General features: G+C 49.5%; 1 protein-coding gene across 6 annotated transcripts in view; it reads right to left on the reverse strand.

The window, feature by feature from the left end:
* The window catches only part of LOC132836761 (exocyst complex component 3-like protein 2), a 69,310-nt gene extending 53,448 nt beyond the window's left edge, over nt 1-15,862 (reverse strand). The window contains exons 1-2 of one of the 6 annotated variants that reach the window (XM_060856210.1): nt 14,607-14,659; nt 11,196-11,299 (exon numbers count right to left, since the gene is read on the reverse strand). In XM_060856210.1, coding sequence (XP_060712193.1) covers nt 11,196-11,299; nt 14,607-14,644 — 142 coding nt within the window. In that variant the 5' untranslated portion in view covers nt 14,645-14,659. Of the gene's footprint in view, nt 1-7,537; nt 7,620-11,195; nt 11,300-14,561; nt 14,660-15,704 lie in introns of those variants that run through there. The other 5 variants (XM_060856209.1, XM_060856208.1, XM_060856205.1 and 2 more) reach the window with 5 other exon arrangements.
* Nucleotides 15,863-18,645: the final 2,783 nt, after the last annotated feature.

Genomic DNA, 18,645 nt, shown 5'->3' on the forward strand with positions numbered 1-18,645 from the left:
CAAGGTACAAACGAAGGCACGAACGCAAGAAGCCCCTGTGCGACCACGTGGTTTCATTGTTCTGCTTTGCTACGCGCTTGTTGAACGCAAAGGCTCTTGGGCCCCGCGCGATCTCGTTCAGTTTGTCTTAGGCGCGTGCGCTGTGAACAGCCGTCCAAGCATTCTTACGCTATCCAAACAATGGGAAAAATTGATTCAGTTCGCAAACTTTTCAGTTCGCGAACCGGGTACCGGAACGGATTAAGTTCGTAAGTCGAGGTGCGGCTGTATTTGTCGAAATGCCTTTTAAATGTTGTTAATGTACCCGCTTCCTCTAGCAACACATTCCATACACATACCACCCTCTGTGTGAAATAGTTGCCCTTTTACTCTTTCCCATCTGAGAACAAAGAACATGACAGCCCAGGAACAGGCCCTTCAGCCCTCCAAGCCTGCACTGATCCAGATCCTCAATCTAAACCTATCGGCTATTTCCTAAGGATCTGTATCCCCCTGCTCCCTGCCCTTTCATGTATCTGTCTAGACACATCCTAAATGACGCTTTTGTTCCCGCCTCTAACATCTCCGCTGGCAACGCTTTCCAGGCCCCACCACCCGCTGCGTGAAGTACTTTCCACATGTATCTCTCTTAAACTTTTCCCCTCTCACCTTAAACTGGTGTCCTCTAGTCCTCGATTCCCCAACACTGATAGAGTCATAGAGATGTACAGCACAGAAACAGACCCTTCGGTCCAACCCGTCCGTGCTGACCAGATATCCCAACTCAACCTAGTCCCACCTGCCAGCACCCGGCCCATATCCCTCCAAACCCTTCCTATTCACATACTCATCGAAATGCCTTTTAAATGCTGTAATTGTACCAGCCTCCACCACTTCCTCTGGCAGCTCATTCCATACACGTACCACCCTCTGTGTGAAAAAAATTGCCCCTTACATCCCTTTTATATCTTTCCCCTCTCTCCCTAAACCTATGCCCCTCTAGTTCTGGACTCTCCCACCCCAGGGAAAAGACTTTGTCTATTTACCCTATCCATGCCCCTCATGATTTTATAGACCTCTATAAGGTCACCCCTCAGCCTCCGACACTCCAGGGAAAACAGCCCCAGCCTGTTCAGCCTCTCCCTGTAGCTCAGATCCACCAACCCTGGCAACATCCTTGTAAATTTTTTCTGAACCCTTTCAAGTTTCACAACATCTTTCCGATAGGAAGGAGACCAGAATTGCACGCAATATTCCAACAGTGGCCTAACCAATGTCCTGTACAGCCGCAACATGACCTCCCAACTCCTGTACTCAGTACTCTGACCTGATGGTTTTGCCAACATAGGACTGATCCTATTGCAAGAAATATTGAGATGTCATCACGGGTATAAAAGAAGGGGGCAGTTGGACAAAGACGCCAAGGCAAGCTGCCATTCGGCGGAGACAACAGCCCTCAGCTCTGTCTCTCTCTCTCTCTCTCTCTCTCTCTCTCTCTCTCTCTCTCGAGAAAGGTGTTCCTGACCGAAGACTTGATGGAAAAAGGTGTTCCTGACAGAAGTCGCGATGGAAAAAGGCACAGAACATTCCGGAAGACATGTAACCCGATTGTAATTTTGAGAGACTAAATCCTACATTTTTTGTTACATGAGTGAGACTTGTATTTATTGGAACTGCATACCATTAGAATCTTGCTTCATTTGGGATTAGTTGGTCGTTAGAGGGGATTTAGTCGGTTTGTTGATAGCTTAGTTAATTTGTTCTCTGTTAGAGTTAGATAAGTACTTGTTGATGTTAAAGTGAGTGTCAGGGGGTTATTTTATTTAACCAATAGAAGTTACTGAAAAGCAGGTCACACCAGTTTGTAGGGTTTCTCTTTGGATGTTTTGGTTTCAGTTTTCAGAGCGGGGGTCAACCTTTGCTTTATAACAGATGCTTGGAAGGGAATGTGTCGGAGGCCGTTTTTGGAAAAGAAAAAGCATTTTGTCTCAATCATAGCTGGTCGCAATAACCTTGAGGTGACCTTGTACAGATCTTGAATCAGATTTCTGACAGCAATGTGAGGATCTGGGCAGATCCAGTCCAGTCTTGTCACATCCCACGCTGGAATTCACCTTGTTCTTGTTTATTCCTTTTCCTCTATCACTAACACTTATCTGATCAAAAATAATCTGCATTGCAATTCATGTGGAAATCAATCTGATATCAACATGAAAGCGGAAAATAAAATTCATGGCTCGTATTCAATTCTAATCTGAAAGGACCTGCAACTTATCTCAGGGCCATCAGCAAGAGTCATTAAAGAGGTTGTCTCCCTGAATTGTTTACCGAAATATTGAGCTTTTAAATACTTTTAAATACCAAACCAGTCAGTAGGCTGAGGTTGTAAATTCTGTGGCTGTCCTAAAACCCTGAGGAATCATGGAAATGTTAGGGTGGTCAGCACTGCTGCCTCACAGTGCCAGGGACCTGGGTTCAATTCCAGCCTCGGGTGACTCCGTGTGGAGTTTGCACGTTCTGCCCGTGTCTGCGTGGGTTTCCTTTGGGTGCTCCAGTTCCTTCCCACAGTCCAAAGATGTGTAGGTTAGGGTGGATTAGCCGTGCTAAATTGTCCCATAGTGTCCAGGGATGTGCAGGTTAGGGTGGATTGGCCGTGCTAAATTGTCCCATAGTGTCCAGGGATGTGCAGGTTAGGGTGGATTGGCCGTGCTAAATTGTCCCATAGTGTCCAGGGATGTGCAGGTTAGGGTGGATTGGCCATGCTAAATTGTCCCATAGTGTCCAGGGATGTGCAGGTTAGGGTGGATTGGCCGTGCTAAATTGTCCCATAGTGTCCAGGGATGTGTAGGTGAGGGTGGATTGGCCGTGCTAAATTGTCCCATAGTGTCCAGGGATGTGTAGGTTAGGGTGGATTGGCCGTGCTAAATTGTCCCATAGTGCCCAGGGATGTGCAGGTTAGGGTGGATTGGCCGTGCTAAATTGTCCCATAGTGTCCAGGGATGTGTAGGTTAGGGTGGATTGGCCGTGCTAAATTGTCCCATAGTGTCCAGGGATGTGTCGGTTAGGGTGGATTGGCCGTGCTAAATTGTCCCATAGTGTCCAGGGATGTGTAGGTTAGGGTGGATTGGCCATGCTAAATTGCCCCATAGTGTTCAGGGATGTGCAGGTGAGGGTGGATTGGCCGTGCTAAATTATCCCATAGTGCCCAAGGATGTGCCGGTTAGGGTGGATTGGCCGTGCTAAATTGTCCCATAGTGCCCAGGGATGTGCAGGTTAGGGTGGATTGGCCGTGCTAAATTGTCCCATAGTGTCCAGGGATGTGTAGGTTAGGGTGGATTGGCCGTGCTAAATTGTCCCATAGTGTCCAGGGATGTGTCGGTTAGGGTGGATTGGCCGTGCTAAATTGTCCCATAGTGTCCAGGGATGTGTAGGTTAGGGTGGATTGGCCATGCTAAATTGCCCCATAGTGTTCAGGGATGTGCAGGTGAGGGTGGATTGGCCGTGCTAAATTATCCCATAGTGCCCAAGGATGTGCCGGTTAGGGTGGATTGGCCGTGCTAAATTGTCCCATAGTGCCCAGGGATGTGCAGGTTAGGGTGGATTGGCCGTGCTAAATTGTCCCATAGTGTCCAGGGATGTGTAGGTTAGGGTGGATTGGCCGTGCTAAATTGTCCCATAGTGTCCAGGGATGTGTAGGTTAGGGTGGATTGGCCGTGCTAAATTGTCCCATAGTGTCCAGGGATGTGTAGGTTAGGGTGGATTGGCCGTGCTAAATTGTCCCATAGTGTCCAGTGATGTGTAGGTTAGGGTGGATTGGCCGTGCTAAATTGTCCCATAGTGTCCAGGGACGTGTAGGTTAGGGTGGATTGGCCGTGCTAAATTGTCCCATAGTGCCCAGGGATGTGTAGATGGGTCAGTCAGGGGTAAGTGTAGATTAATAGGTTAGGGGAATGGGTCTGGGTAGTTACACTTCGGAGGGCCGTTGTGGATTTGTTGTGCCGAAGAATATGTTTCCACACTATAGGGATTGTATGTCACACCTGAGGGGTGTCTGAACTGATCCTCAAACACTTACACTTGATGGAATTTTTTAAAAACTGAGATGTGACCTCCTGTGGGTCATGCCACTTTTAGAATATTGTGTACAATTCTAGTCTCCATGCAACAGGAAGGATGTTGTGAAACTTGAAAGGGTTCAGAAAACATTGACAAGGATGTTGCCAGGGTTGGAGGGTTTGAGCTACAGGTAGAGGCTGAACAGGCTGGGGCTGTTTTCCCTGGAGCATCGGGGTGACCTTATAAATAGACAAAGTCTTTTCCCTGGAGTGGGGGAGTCCAGAACTAGAGGGGCATAGGTTTAGGGTGAGAAGGGAAAGATTTACAAGGGACCTAAGGGGCAACTTTTTCATACAGAGGGTGGTACGTGTATGGAATGAGCTGCCAGAGGAAGTGGTGGAGGCTGGTACAATTACAGCATTTACGAGGCATCTGGATGGGTATATGAATAGGAAGGATTTGGAGGGACATGGGTCAGGTGCTGGCAGGTGGGACTAGGTTGGGTTGGGATAGCTGGTCGACATGGACGGGTTGGACCGAAGGGTCTGTTTCTGTGCTGGGCATCTCTATGACTCTATGTCCCATGTTACAGGCAGTTGAACACAGACAGTTCTGTGCAAAATAAAAACCTTATTTGTGTTCTTCCTTTCCTAGAAAGGATCTTAGAACAAAACCTGAAATCCCTGGTGTCCGTGTTGTTGATGGTGCAGCACTGTGAAGACCAGAGAGCTAAGAACTTCCACTGAACACCCACTGTGTGCATTAAATTAGAAACAAATCTCTCTAATACTAAATATTAGGTTACAGGCTGTTGCTTGGGGTGCAGCTACTCAGATAGAAAACAGATTAGAGCGTCCGGGGTTGAGAGCAGGGAAGGCTGGAGTGGGTGGGCTCTGACTGAGGTGTACAAAGTTCTGAGGAGCATAGACAGAGAGAAACGTTCCCCCTTTCAGTAGAGCAGTCAATTACCCAGGGAGCACAGTCTCCACCCCAGAGTGTTTCTGGAACTCACTGCCTGAAATGGATAGAGGGAGGAACCCTCAAGACACTGAAGAGATTATTTGGGTGAGCCCTGGACGTCCCCTCCCGTCCCTGCCTCCCCCCCCCCTCTCTTGCTGTGACTCCGAAATCAATATTGTTTTATTTTCAACTTCAAATCCTTGCACGGAAATGTTTTTCGGGCGTCGCTTATCTCCCCCCACTCTCTGCCCCCTCCCCCCCCCAACCCCCACTCTCAGCCCCTCCTCCCCCACCCCCCCACTCTCTGCCCCCTCCCCTCCACCCCCCACTCTCTGTCCCCTCCTCCCACCCCCGCTCTCTGCCACCTCTCCCCCACCCCCCACTCTCTGCCCCCAACCCTCCACCCCCCCACTCTCTGCCCCTCCTCCCCCACCCCCCCACTCTCTGCCCCTCCTCCCCCACCCCCCCCACTCTCTGCCCCCTCCCCCACACCCCCACTCTCTGCAATTTACAGCAGGATCCCTACAGTGTGGAAGCAGGTCATTCGGCCCATTGACTCCACGCTGACCCTCCAAACAGCATCCCACCCATCCCCATGACACAGCATTTCCCATGGCCAATCTACACCGTTGGACTGTGGGAGGAAACCGGAGCAAACCCACCCAGACATGGGGAGGACGTGCAAACTCCACACAGACAGGTGCCCGAGGCTGGAATCGAAACTTGGCGTTGTGAGGCAGCAGTGCCAACCAAACGCCACAGCATTCAAAGGTTCTTAGTCAAGTGCTGGAAAAGGGGGTGATAACAGATGGAGATTTGACAACTGGTGAGGGTGTGATGGGCCAAACGGCCACGTTCCATGCCGTATTAAAAAAAAACAATATGAAAATATGTCATCAGCAAAGCCACTGTCGAGGGAAACTGCCCACGTCTTTCAGCTAGCGACAGAACCAACAATCAGCAAACATCAACGGTAACATGACCAGAATCACTCCCCTTAACGATCAGAATGTTCCACGCTGTCTACATCCCAGAGAAGCCAGGGTGGGATATGGGCCGGGTGCTGGCAGGTGGGACTAGATTGGGATATCGGGTCAGCATGGACAGGTTGGACCGAAGGGTCTGTTTCTGTGCTGTACATCTCTATGATTGATTAGTACATTGTATTTTACTTTTCAAACATTCCCCTCATTTTTGATCTCTGTGTTAGCCCACGCTCATAAGCTCGCTCGATCTTTATTGTAAATTATTCAATTTAAAGCAGAAAACCTTTTAGGCTGCACAGACACAGCAACATAAGGGAAAAAGATCCTTTCGAAATTAATCCTAATGTGACCAAACGGGGGAAGAATTGAGTAAAGAAGGGGAGACTTCTGGGAGCATTAATATTCAGAATTGGTGACCCTCACCGGTTTATCAGAGGCTGCAATGCCCTGAAGAGAGTCGGTATGGAAATAATGGGCCAAATGGCCTCCTGCTGTACCTCTCTGATCTCGGGATGGGTGAGCAGGGAAGCTGTTCGTCCCCTCCCCTCCCTGCCTCCCCCCCCCCCCCCCCCACTCTTGCTGTGACTCCGAAATCAATAATGTTTTATTTTCAACTTCAAATCCTTGCACGGAAATGTTTTTCGGGCGTCGCTTATCTCCCCCCACTCTCTGCCCCCTCCCCCCCCAACCCCCACTCTCTGCCCCTCCTCCCCCACCCCCCAACTCTCTGCCCCCTCCTCCCCCATCCCCCACTCTCTGCCCCCTCCTCCCCCATCCCCCACTCTCTGCCCCCTCCCCCCCAACCCCCACTCTCTGCCCCCTCCTCCCCCATCCCCCACTCTCTGCCCCCTCCTCCCCCACCCTCCCACTCTCTGTCCCCTCCTCCTACACCCCCCACTCTCTGCCCCCTCTCCCCCCACCCCCCCACTCCCTGCCCCCTCCTCCCACACCCCCCACTCTCTGCCCCCACTCCCTGCCCCCTCCTCCCCCACCGCCCACTCTCTGCCTCCTCCTCCCCCATCCCCCACTCTCTGCCTCCTCCTCCCCCACCCTCCACTCTCTGCCCCCTCCTCCTACACCCCCCACTCTCTGCCCCCTCTCCCCCCACCCCCCCACTCCCTGCCCCCTCCTCCCCCACCCCCCACTCTCTGCCCCCTCTCCCCCACCCCCCCACTCCCTGCCCCCTCCTCCCACACCCCCCACTCTCTGCCCCCACTCCCTGCCCCCTCCTCCCCCACCGCCCACTCTCTGCCTCCTCCTCCCCCAACCCCACTCTCTGCCCCCTCCTCCTACACCCCCCCACTCTCTGCCCCCTCTCCCCCCACCCCCCACTCTCTGCCCCCTCCTCCCACACCCCCCCACTCTCTGCCTCCTCCTCCCCCACCCCCCCACTCTCTGCCCCTCCTCCCCCACCCCCCACTCTCTGCCCCCTCCCCCCACACCTTCCCACTCTCTGCCCCCTCCCCCACACCCCCACTCTCTGCACTCTCTCCAGCCTACAACACCCCCTTCCCTGCCGCGCAGGTTCTACATAAATGCACAGTGTTGTTGCATACCCTTCGACGTTTCAAATCCAGCCTGGCCCCTGTGTTGTCTGAATGAAGGTCTCTTCAGTCACCTTCCTGCCTGTAACATCAGTCCAGTGTCAGCCCTGGCTAACAAAACCCTTACTTAAAGCCCCCGTGTCCCACGTGATTTCTCGGTGTTGTCTCTCAGCCTGATCTGTGATCGCTGATGTGTTCACATTGCTTTCAGTCATTGGATGCCAAGTCTCACAACCCAGTGCCAACCAGTCAACGTGACACCGTCTTACTTCAAGGTGATCTGTCTTATTAAATATTCACCGTCCTGTCAATGGGGCACAGACTTGAATTGTCACACTGAAGGGGTATTGCATTCTTAAAGGGACACTGTGCCCATGGCTTCAGCTATCATCGATCTTTCCTCTGTCACCTCTCACAGTCACAGCAGGAGGTCCTTCGGTCCATCATGTCCATGCCAGTCATCAAGCTTCACTCTATTCTAACCCCATTATTGAGCCAGAGTCCTGTGTGCCCTGGTCTATTGAGTGCTCATCTCAATGCTCCTCAAATGTCTTGAGGGTTCCTGCCTCTTCCCCACTCTTTCAGGGATGTCCCCATCATCTTCTGGCCGTCAATCAAATCCACTCCAACCCTCCCCAGTTGGCAAGGTCTCTCTGAATCCCATGTGATCTAACTTTACTAACCAGTCAACCGTGTTCAACCTGGTCAAAGGCTTTACTAAAGTCCAGGTAGACAGTGTCGACCGCTCTGCCCTCATCTACCGCTTCACTTCCAACCTCAAAAAAACTCAATCAAGTTTGTGAGACACCACACACAAAGCCATGCTGACTGCCCCTAATCAGTTCTTGCCTCTCCAAATGCATATACATCCTGTCCCACACAATCCTCTCCAACACTGATCACCACTCACAGGTCTGTCGTTCCCAGGTTGCCCCTGACAGTCTTTCTTAAATAAAGACACAACATTAGCTCCCCCCCGGGTCCTCTGAGACTTCACTCATGGCTGTAGATGATGCACATATCTCTGCTTGGGGCTCTGCACCTTCCAAAAACATCCTGGGATACATTTGATTGGTTCCCGGAAATTTACCCACCTTTATGTTTTTTTAAAGACCTCCAGCACTTCCTCTTCTGTAATGTGAGCTATTTTCAAAACATCAATATTTATTTCCCCGAGTTCCCTAGCCTCTATTTCTTTCCTCGCAGTAAAAACTGACAAAACTATTTGTTTAGTATCTCTCCCATCTCCTGTGGTTCCACTCATTGATAACCTTGTTGATCTTTAAGGGGCTGTATTTCCTCCTGAGTTACTCTTTTGTTCTTAATGTAGAATCTATTTTGGATTACTCTTCATCTTACCCACCAAGGCTATCTCCTATCCTCTTTTTGCCCACCGGGTTTCCCTCCCCAGAATGCCTCTACACCCTGTAAACTCTTCAAGAGATTCACTGATAGGATAAACAGACAAAGTCTTTCTCCTGGGATGGGGGAGTCCAGAACTAGAGGGGCATAGGTTTAGGGTGAGGGGGGAAAAGAGACCTAAGGGGCAACTTTTTCACGCAGAGGGTGGTACGTGTATGGAATGAGCTGCCAGAGGAAGTGGTGGAGGCTGGTACAATTACAGCATTTAAAAGGCATCTGGATGGGTATATGAATAGGAAGGGGTTAGAGGGATATGGGCCGGGTGCTGGAAGGTGGGACTAGATTGGGTTGGGATATCTGGACGGCATGGACAGGTTGGACCATAGAGATGTGCTGTACATCTCTATGACTCTATGAATTGATCTCAGTCACCTGTGTCTCACATATGCCTCTTTCTTATTCTTGACCAGAGTTTCAATATCTACATTCATCCATTGCTCCCCCCCCTTACCAGCCCTACCCTTCACTCTCACAGAAACATATTGCCTCTGAATTGTTGTTAAGTCACTTTGAAAGCCTCCCATTTGTCAGTTACCCCGTCATCTGTGAACAGTCTACTCCAACCAGCTCTTAAAAGTTCCTGTCTTACACTGCCAAAATTGGCTTTACTCCAGTTAATTTATACAAAGCCTATCCGTTTCTATGGCTACTGGGGAAGGTGATAGGCTAGTGATACTATCTATGTACTGATAATCCAGAGACCCAGATCATGCTCTGGGGACCCCAGGTCCAAATCCTGACACTGCAGATGGTGGGATTCAGGTTCAATTTAAACCTGGAATTAATAACGATGGGCTGAAAATGTGTTGCTGGAAAAGCGCAGCAGGTCAGGCAGCATCCAAGGAACAGGAGATTCGACGTTTCGGGCATAAGCCCTTCTGCTGCGCTTTTCCAGCAACACATTTTCAGCTCTGATCTCCAGCATCTGCAGACCTCACTTTCTCCTCGAAGATCAATAACGATGAGTCCATTGTTGGGAAAAACCCCATCTGATTCACTAACATCCTTCAGGGAAGGAATCTGCCCTCCTTACCTGGTCCGGGCCTATACGTGACTCCAGACCCACAGCACTGGGGTTGACTCTTAACTGCCCTCAGTATTAAATGCTAATCTAGTTAGCAATGGCGGCGAAAAGTGAGGACTGCAGATGCTGGAGTTTAGAGTCAAGATTAGAGCGGTGCTGGAAAAGCACAGCAGGTCAGGCAGTATCCGAGGAACAGGAGAGTCAGGAGGCCCTTCCTGATGGAAACGTCGATTCTCCCGCTCCTCGGATGCTGCCTGACCTGCTGTGCTTTTACAGCATCGCACTATTCTTGACTCTAGTTAGCAATGTGAATGCATTTAAAACTATGATCACTGGTCCCAAAGTGCTCCCCCATTAACACTTCAGTCACTTGCCCTGCCTTATTTCCCAAGAGAAGGAGAACGGTTAATGTGATTTATCCTTACCTACATCCCTCTTAATTTGGTGAAACTCTATCAGTTTCCCTTCTCAGCTTTGCCTGCTCCCCAGAAAACCCTCATCATGACTCAAATCATCAGACAAACAGTTCCAAATCAGTACAAACCCACTCCCCTCTCAATCCCTTACAGGACATTGTTTAATCATTAAGCACTATGCTACAGATCAGGGTTTACTTAGCTTTTGGATCCAGACTTTGACCCCTTCCCTCTCCACAGCTGCCACTTTGGGAAGTGAGATGGCTGCGTTTAAAGGGACTGTGCACTCCTGTCAGAACGAAACAAGGGGGCGAGGAGTGGGGGAGAGAGTCAGAAAGAAATAGATTGACGACGAGAGAATACAGGGCAAAGCAACTGACAGAGGCAGAACGGGAAAGAGAGAGCGAGTGAGAGAAAGAGGCACAACAGGAAAGAGTGAGTGAGTGAGTGAGAGAATGAGAAGGAGTGTGAGTGAGTGAGTGAGAGGCAGAACGAGAAACAGAGAGTGAGAGAGAGGCAAAACGAGAAAGAGAAAGAGTGAGTGAAAGAGGGAGGAAGAAAGGAAGACAACGAGAATTGGAAAGTGACAGAGGGTAGAGTCAGAGAGACTGAAAGTTAGATCGACGAGAGTGTGGCAGAGAGAGGTAGAAAGAGAGGTGTAACGTGGAAGAGGAATAAGTTTTTGATAGCTAACTCTGTCAGTGTCCCTGGGCTCAGTATAAACCCAGCCAATGGGGCTGATATTTTCTGAGAGAATTATATTTAGACATTGCTGATATCTTACAGAAAGTAGACTCCACAGACCTACCTGTTAGAGAAGCAGGAAGTGACTGGTAAAAAGCCAGTGTCGTGCGAGTTTTAATCTCAGAGATACTTTCACTTTCATCCAGCTGACGGGAGCACCTCGTGTTACTGAATGGGGAATCAGGAGTCAGACCTGTTTGTGTAAACGTTTTCTCAGCATCTCTCAATCCCCTCCCCACACCCACCGCACCCCCCCCACCCCCCGACCCCTCACCTCCCCACCCCTCACCTCCCCACCCCTCACCTCCCCACCATCTCCTCAAACTGCTCCACTCTGACTGGGTCCACAGCACTGCCATTGGTGACTCTCACAGGAACACAACCCAGCCACATTCACACTGGGACTGAGCTACTGTGCACACAGTCACACTCTCACACTCTCACACACTCTCACATGCTCTCATAACTCACACTCACACACCCACACACTCACACCCACACACTCTCACTCACACTCACCCACTCTCACCCTCACACCCACACACTCACACACTCACACTCACACTCACCCACTCCCACACTCACACTCACACACTCTCACACCCACACACTCTCACACCCACACACTCTCACACTCACACCCACACACTCTAACATCCACACACTCTCACACTCACACCCACACACTCTCACACCCACACACTCTCACACTCACACCCACACACTCACACTCACCCACTCTCACCCTCACACCCACACACTCACACACTCACACTCACACTCACCCACTCCCACACTCACACTCACACCCACACACTCTCACACCCACACACTCTCACTCTTACTCACCCACTCCCACACTCACACTCACACCCACACACTCACACACTCACACTCACACTCACCCACACACTCTCACACTCACACCCACACACTCTCACACCCACACACTCTCACTCACACTCACCCACTCTCACACCCACACCCACACACTCACACACTCACACTCACACTCACCCACTCCCACACTCACACCCACACTCTCTCACACCCACACACTCTCACACCCACACACTCTCACACTCACACCCACACTCTCTCATACCCACACACTCTCACACTCACCCACTCTCACACTCACACCCAACTCTCTCACACTCACACCTGCACTTTCTCACACTCACACACCCACATTCATATCCCCACACTCTCACACCCACACATTCTCACACTCACACTCACCCACTCTCACACTCACACCCACACACTCTCGCACCCACACACTCTCACACTCACACCCACACTCTCTCATACTCACACACCTATACTCTCTCACACTCACACACCCACATTCGTACCCCCACACTCTCACACTCACGCACCCTCACACTCTCACACCCACACGCTCTCACACTCACACTCACCCTCTCTCACACTCACACCTGTACACTCTCATGGTCACACTCACACACCTACACTCTCTCACACTCCCACATTCACATCCCTACACTCTCACACTCACATACTCACCCTCTCTCACACTCACACCCACACACTCTCACACACTCACACTCACGCCCACACACACTCACACTCACACACTCTCCTACCTTCACATTACCATGTAAAAATGGTGCACTGAGAACAACCTAGCTCTCAATGCCAGCAAAACCAAGGAATTCATTATTGACTTTCGGTGCGATGTTACTCATGTCCCCCCTACACATTAACAGCACAGAGGTGGAACGAGTGGAGAGTGTCAAGCTCCTGGGAGTGGTCATCAGCAACAAGCTTTCTTGGACTCTTCATGTGGACGCACTGGTTACAAAGGCCCAACAATGTCTCTTCCTCAGGCAGCTGAGAAAATTTGGCGTGACGGCGAATAGCCTTACCAACCTTTATAGGTGCGCCATCGAGAGCATTCTGTCTGGATGTATCACTACCTGGTATGGCAACGTAACTATTCTAGATCGGAGATGGTTACAGAGAGTGGTGAACTCAGCCTGGACAATCACAAAGGCCAACCTCCCATCTATAGAATCCATCTACCAGGCCAGCTGTCAGGGAAAGGCCACCAGCATTCTCAAAGATCCATCCCACCCTGGCAATGCTTTTCTACAACCTCTACCATCGGGGAGAAGGTACAGAAACCTGAACACACCCACCAGCCAGTTTCGGAACAGCTTCTACCCTCCTGTTGTTAGAATACTGAATGGACTCACTAACTCTTAGCATTCGCCTGTACCTGTGATTTTGTTTTGCAGCTGTTTCCCTATTATTTACTTGTCTATGCTATTTAACTCTGTGATCTGTCTGTATTGCTCGCAAAACAAAGCTTCTCACTGTGCCTCGGTACACATGACAATAAATTCAATTCAATTCAATCTACCCTCTCTCACCCACATTCTCACACACTCACTGTCACACACTCACAGTCTCTCACACTCATCCTCTTAGATATTGACATTCTCTTACACACACTCACACTTCTCTCTCCCACCTGTACACACAATCACGTACACACCTGCTCACACACACAAATGTTAGTACATATTCACACTCTCTCACACATACACACATTCTCTCACATTCTTGTTATCTCACACACATAAACACTCTCACATACACACAGTCTCACATGCACACTCTCATACACACTGTCTCTCACACACACGCGCTCTCTCTCACACACACTCACACACACTCCTTCTCTCTCACACGCACACACTCTCTTTTCCCACACACACACACTCTCTCCCACACACTCTTTCTCACACACACGCGCTCTCTCTCACACACACTCACACACACTCCTTCTCTCACACACACACACTCTCTTTTCCCACATACACACACTCTCTCCCACACACTCTTTCTCACACACACGCACTCTCTCTCACACACATACACTCTCTTTTCTCTCACACACACACACACACACACTCTCTCTCACACACTCTTTCTCACACACACGTGCTCTCTCTCTCTCTCTCACACACACTTACACACACATACACTCTCTCTCACACACACACACTCCTTCTCTCACACGCACACACTCTCTTTTCCCACACACACACACTCTCTCCCACACACTCTTTCTCACACACACGCGCTCTCTCTCACACACACTTACACACACATACACTCTCTCTCTCTCACACACACACTCCTTCTCTCTCACACACACACACTCTCTATTCTCACACACACACACTCTCTCTCACACACTTTCTCACACACACGTGCTCTCTCTCTCACACCCACCCACACAGACACACACACAGACACACACACACACACACACACACACACACACACACACACACACACACACACACGCACACACACACACACACACACACACACACAGTATTTTGCAGTTACACTGTGCTGGATATCTCTAACTTTCTAGTCTCTAGTCTCTTACCCTGGCACCAGATACTCTGTAGAAGTGAGACTGACAGGACCGTACCACAGTGCAGGGCTAGTCTCACACGGAGGGCAGTGCATTCCCACACTGAGACCCTGCTACAGCTGGGGAGAGCTGTGCAGAATGTGACAGGCTCTGACCACTGAGTGACAGCAGGAAGCGAAAACAGGCTGTTCCTGAGGGATAACCTGCCCGGACAGGAAAACTCAATGCTTTAAGTTGAAATGCAGAGGGGGAGAGCAGGGATCATCAAGCAAGCATATCACCTCACGTAGAAAGGGGGCTTAATACATCCAGAAAGTGCTTACTGCCGAAATAAAACTACAATTATCTCAGTGACATGTAAAGCCATAGAGATGCACAACACGAAAACACATCTTTCAGTCCAACTCGTCCATGCCGACCAGATATCCTAATCTAATCCCAGCACCCGGCCCATATCCCTCCAAACCCTTCCTGTTCATATACCCATCCAGATGCCTTTTAAGTGTTGTCATTGTACCAGCCTCCACCACTTCCTCTGGCAGCTCATTCCATACACGCACCCCCCTCTGTGTGAAAAAGTTGCCCCTTAGGTCCCTTTTAAATCTTTCCCCCCCTCACCCTAAACCTATGCCCCTCTAGTTCTGGACTCCCCCACGCCAGGGAAGAGACTTTGTCTATTTACCCTATCCATGCCCCTCATGACTTTATAAACCTCGATAAGGTCATGCCTCAGCCTCCTGTACTCCAGGGGAAATAGCCCCAGCCTGTTCAGCCTCTCGGTATAACTCAAACCCTCCAAACCCCATCAAAACCCTTGTAAATCCTTTCTGAAACCTTTTAAGTTTCACAACATCTCTCCTACAGTAGCAAGACCAGAATTGAACGCAATATTCCAACAGTGGCTTTTATTGCTGCATTGTGTTTTTACACATCGCAATGACCTTTCCCAAATCTAATTATTTAATAATCAAAAGGAAATACTTTGTAATTCTGTTCACGAGCTGAACACCAGGAAAACGGACTCAATACGAGCTCCATTCAAGTTAATCCAGCGAACTCTATACAGCGTATCTAAGTACAGAGGATTACGCCATCTGTTTAAACTACAGGACACTATCCCAGAGAGAGTGAAAGATTCACTGAGAATCACTTTACCTGGTTTGGAGGCTGTGGAGAGAGAGAGAGAGACAGACAGACAAAAACTCTTGGTGTGAGTTTGAGGCAGCCGATAATCTCTGGTATGAGAGACCGTCAGAGGTACAGCTACAGAGAAACTGCTGGAGTTTCCCACATGTGCATCCTCCCTCAATAATACGTCTTGAAGGCAGTTTGTATATGCTGGATGTGACCCAAATGCTTAAATAAACACCATGATTACAGCTATGACTCTTTCAAGCCCAGCTTTTAAATTGTGACACTGGATGTTGAAGGGTCACTGAATTATTTCGCTGTTGTCCATGCAATGTCATCTCTGAACCCCCTGTGTTTTTACTTAACTTCTTCCATTTCCACATCTTTTTAAATCTCTCTTACAACCCAATACTATCCTTCTCTCTTAAATCTATCTGATTTCATCCCTTTCTTTCTCCCTTTTCTAACCTCTATGATCTTTATTTTGCAAAAATTCTTTCATAGGATGAACTGCTGATGGCTGGGCTAATATATAGCACCCATCCTTGACTTCCTCACCCACTATGGAGGGCAATTATGACAAAACAGGGGCCTGGAGTCACGTCTAGGCCAGACTGGCTCAAAGTGGGAGATTTCAAAAGGATTTTATTGAACCAAATGGTTTTTATTTCAGTCAACTAGATAAATGTGAGGGGCTGCATTTTGGGAAGGCAAATCAGGGCAGGACTTATACACTGAATGGTAAGGTCCTGGGGAGTGTTGCTGAACAAAGAGACCTTGGAGTGCAGGTTCATAGCTCCTTGAAAGTGGAGTCACAGGGATGATTTTGAGGTGCCGGTGTTGGACTGGAGTGTACAAAATTAAAAATCACACAACACCAGGTTATAGTCCAACAGGTTTAATTGGAAACACACTCGCTTTAGATAAATTAGTGAAGAAGGCGTTTGGTATGCCTTCCTTTATTGGTCAGAGTATTGAGTACAGGAGTTGGGAGGTCATGTTGCAGCTGTACAGGGCATTGGTCAGGCCACTGTTGGAATATTGCGTGCAATTCTGGTCTCCTTCCTATCGGAAAGATGTTGCGAAACTTGAAATGGTTCAGAAAAGATTTACAAGGATGTTGCCAGGGTTGGAGGGTCTGAGCTACAGGGAGAGGCTGAACAGGCTGGGGCTGTTTTCCCTGGAGTGTCGGAGGCTGAGGGGTGACCTTATAGAGGTTTATAAAATCATGAGGGGCACGGAGAGGGTAAATAGACAAGGTCTTTTCCCTGGGGTGGGGGAGTCCAGAACTAGAGGGCATAGGTTTAGGGTGAGAGGGGAAAGATATAAAAGAGACCTAAGGGGCAACCTTTTCACACAGAGGGTGGTACGTGTATGGAATGAGCTGCCAGAGGAAGTGGTGGTGGCTGGTACAATGACAACATTTAAGAGGCATTTGGCTGGGTATATGAATAGGAAGGGTTTGGAGGGATATGGGCCGGGTGCTGGCAGGTGGGACTAGATTGGGTTGGGATATCTGGTCGGCATAGACAGGATGGGCCGAAGGGTCTGTTTCCGTGCTGGATGACTCTGTGACCGTCTGCCTGTAGTTGTCACTATTGGCTACCAATTTCCTTTCAGATTGTTGAATTCAAATTTCACCGCCAGCAACAGGCCTTAGATCATTAGCCAGACCTTCTGGATTACCACTGAGCGACATTATCACTGAGTCAACTGTATCGCGAACACCACATCGTCATCTTTATCTCACCCTTAATTATCCTGCCCTTCACTTAAAAAACAATCTTCATTTATCCTTAACTTCCTCTTAATTTTCTTTATTTGAAAAGAAAACTCATTCTCAGGATGGGACACTTGCTCCCATTTGTTGTCTGTAAAGCCAGAAGAGATAGGAACAGAAGTAGGCCATTCAGCCTATCAAGCGCGCTCAATGGGATTGTGGCTGTTCTGAGAATGTTCAATGTCATCTTCCTGCCTTTTCCCTTGATTCCTCTTCCTGAATAAAAATCTCTCTCTCTCTCTCTCTCTCTCTCATTTATAGATTCCCTACAGTATGGAAACAGGCCCTTCGGCCTAACTAGTCCACACCGACCCTCCGAAGAGAATCATTCCCCTATTACTCTACATTTACCCCTAACTAATGCGCCTAACCTACACATCCCTGGATAGAATTGGCAGTTTAGCATGAGTTGAGAGTGTGGTGCTGGAAAAACACAGCAGGTCAGGCAGCATCTGAGGAGCAGAAGAATCGATATTTCAGGCAAAAGCCCTTCAATCCACGCACACCTACACATCCCTGAACACTGTGGTCAATTTCCCATGGTGAATCCACCCTAACCTACATATCCCTGGACACTATGGGACAATTTAGCACGGCTAATCTACCCTAACCTGCACATCCCTGGACACTATAGCACGGCTAATCCACCCTAACCTACAGTGTGGAAACAGGCCCTTCGGCCCACGCAGACGCGGTGAGAATGTACAAATTCCACATAGTCGCCCGAGACTGGAATCGAACCTGGGACCCTGGTGCTGTGAGGCAGCAGTGCTAACCACTGAGCTACCGTGCCACCATTCTGAGCAGAAAGAAAAATTCTCTCTCAGCCTTGAATGTCCTGATGCCCCAGCCTCGACAGCCCTCTGCAGTAAAGAATTCCACAGATTGACTCCTCACAGACAGAATATGTTCCTCCCCATCTCTGTCTTCAATGGATGGCCCCTTACTCTGAGATGGTGCCCCTCTGGGCCTAGACTCTCCCACACGAGGGGAAACACCCTCTCCACATCTCCCCCTGTCAAACCCCCTCGGAATCTTATACACTTCAATAAGGTCATTCTCCTGAACTCTAATCTGGCCTGATGTAGCCATCCTCTCGTCATTGGACGGTCCCTCTGTGTCCAGGCTTGGAGAGACCCAGCGGTCTACTCCCTTTACTGTATCTGTGGAGGGGTGAGGTGGAAC

The sequence above is a fragment of the Hemiscyllium ocellatum genome, chromosome 47 (assembly GCF_020745735.1).
Source record: "Hemiscyllium ocellatum isolate sHemOce1 chromosome 47, sHemOce1.pat.X.cur, whole genome shotgun sequence".
Taxonomy (NCBI): Eukaryota; Metazoa; Chordata; class Chondrichthyes; order Orectolobiformes; family Hemiscylliidae; genus Hemiscyllium; species Hemiscyllium ocellatum.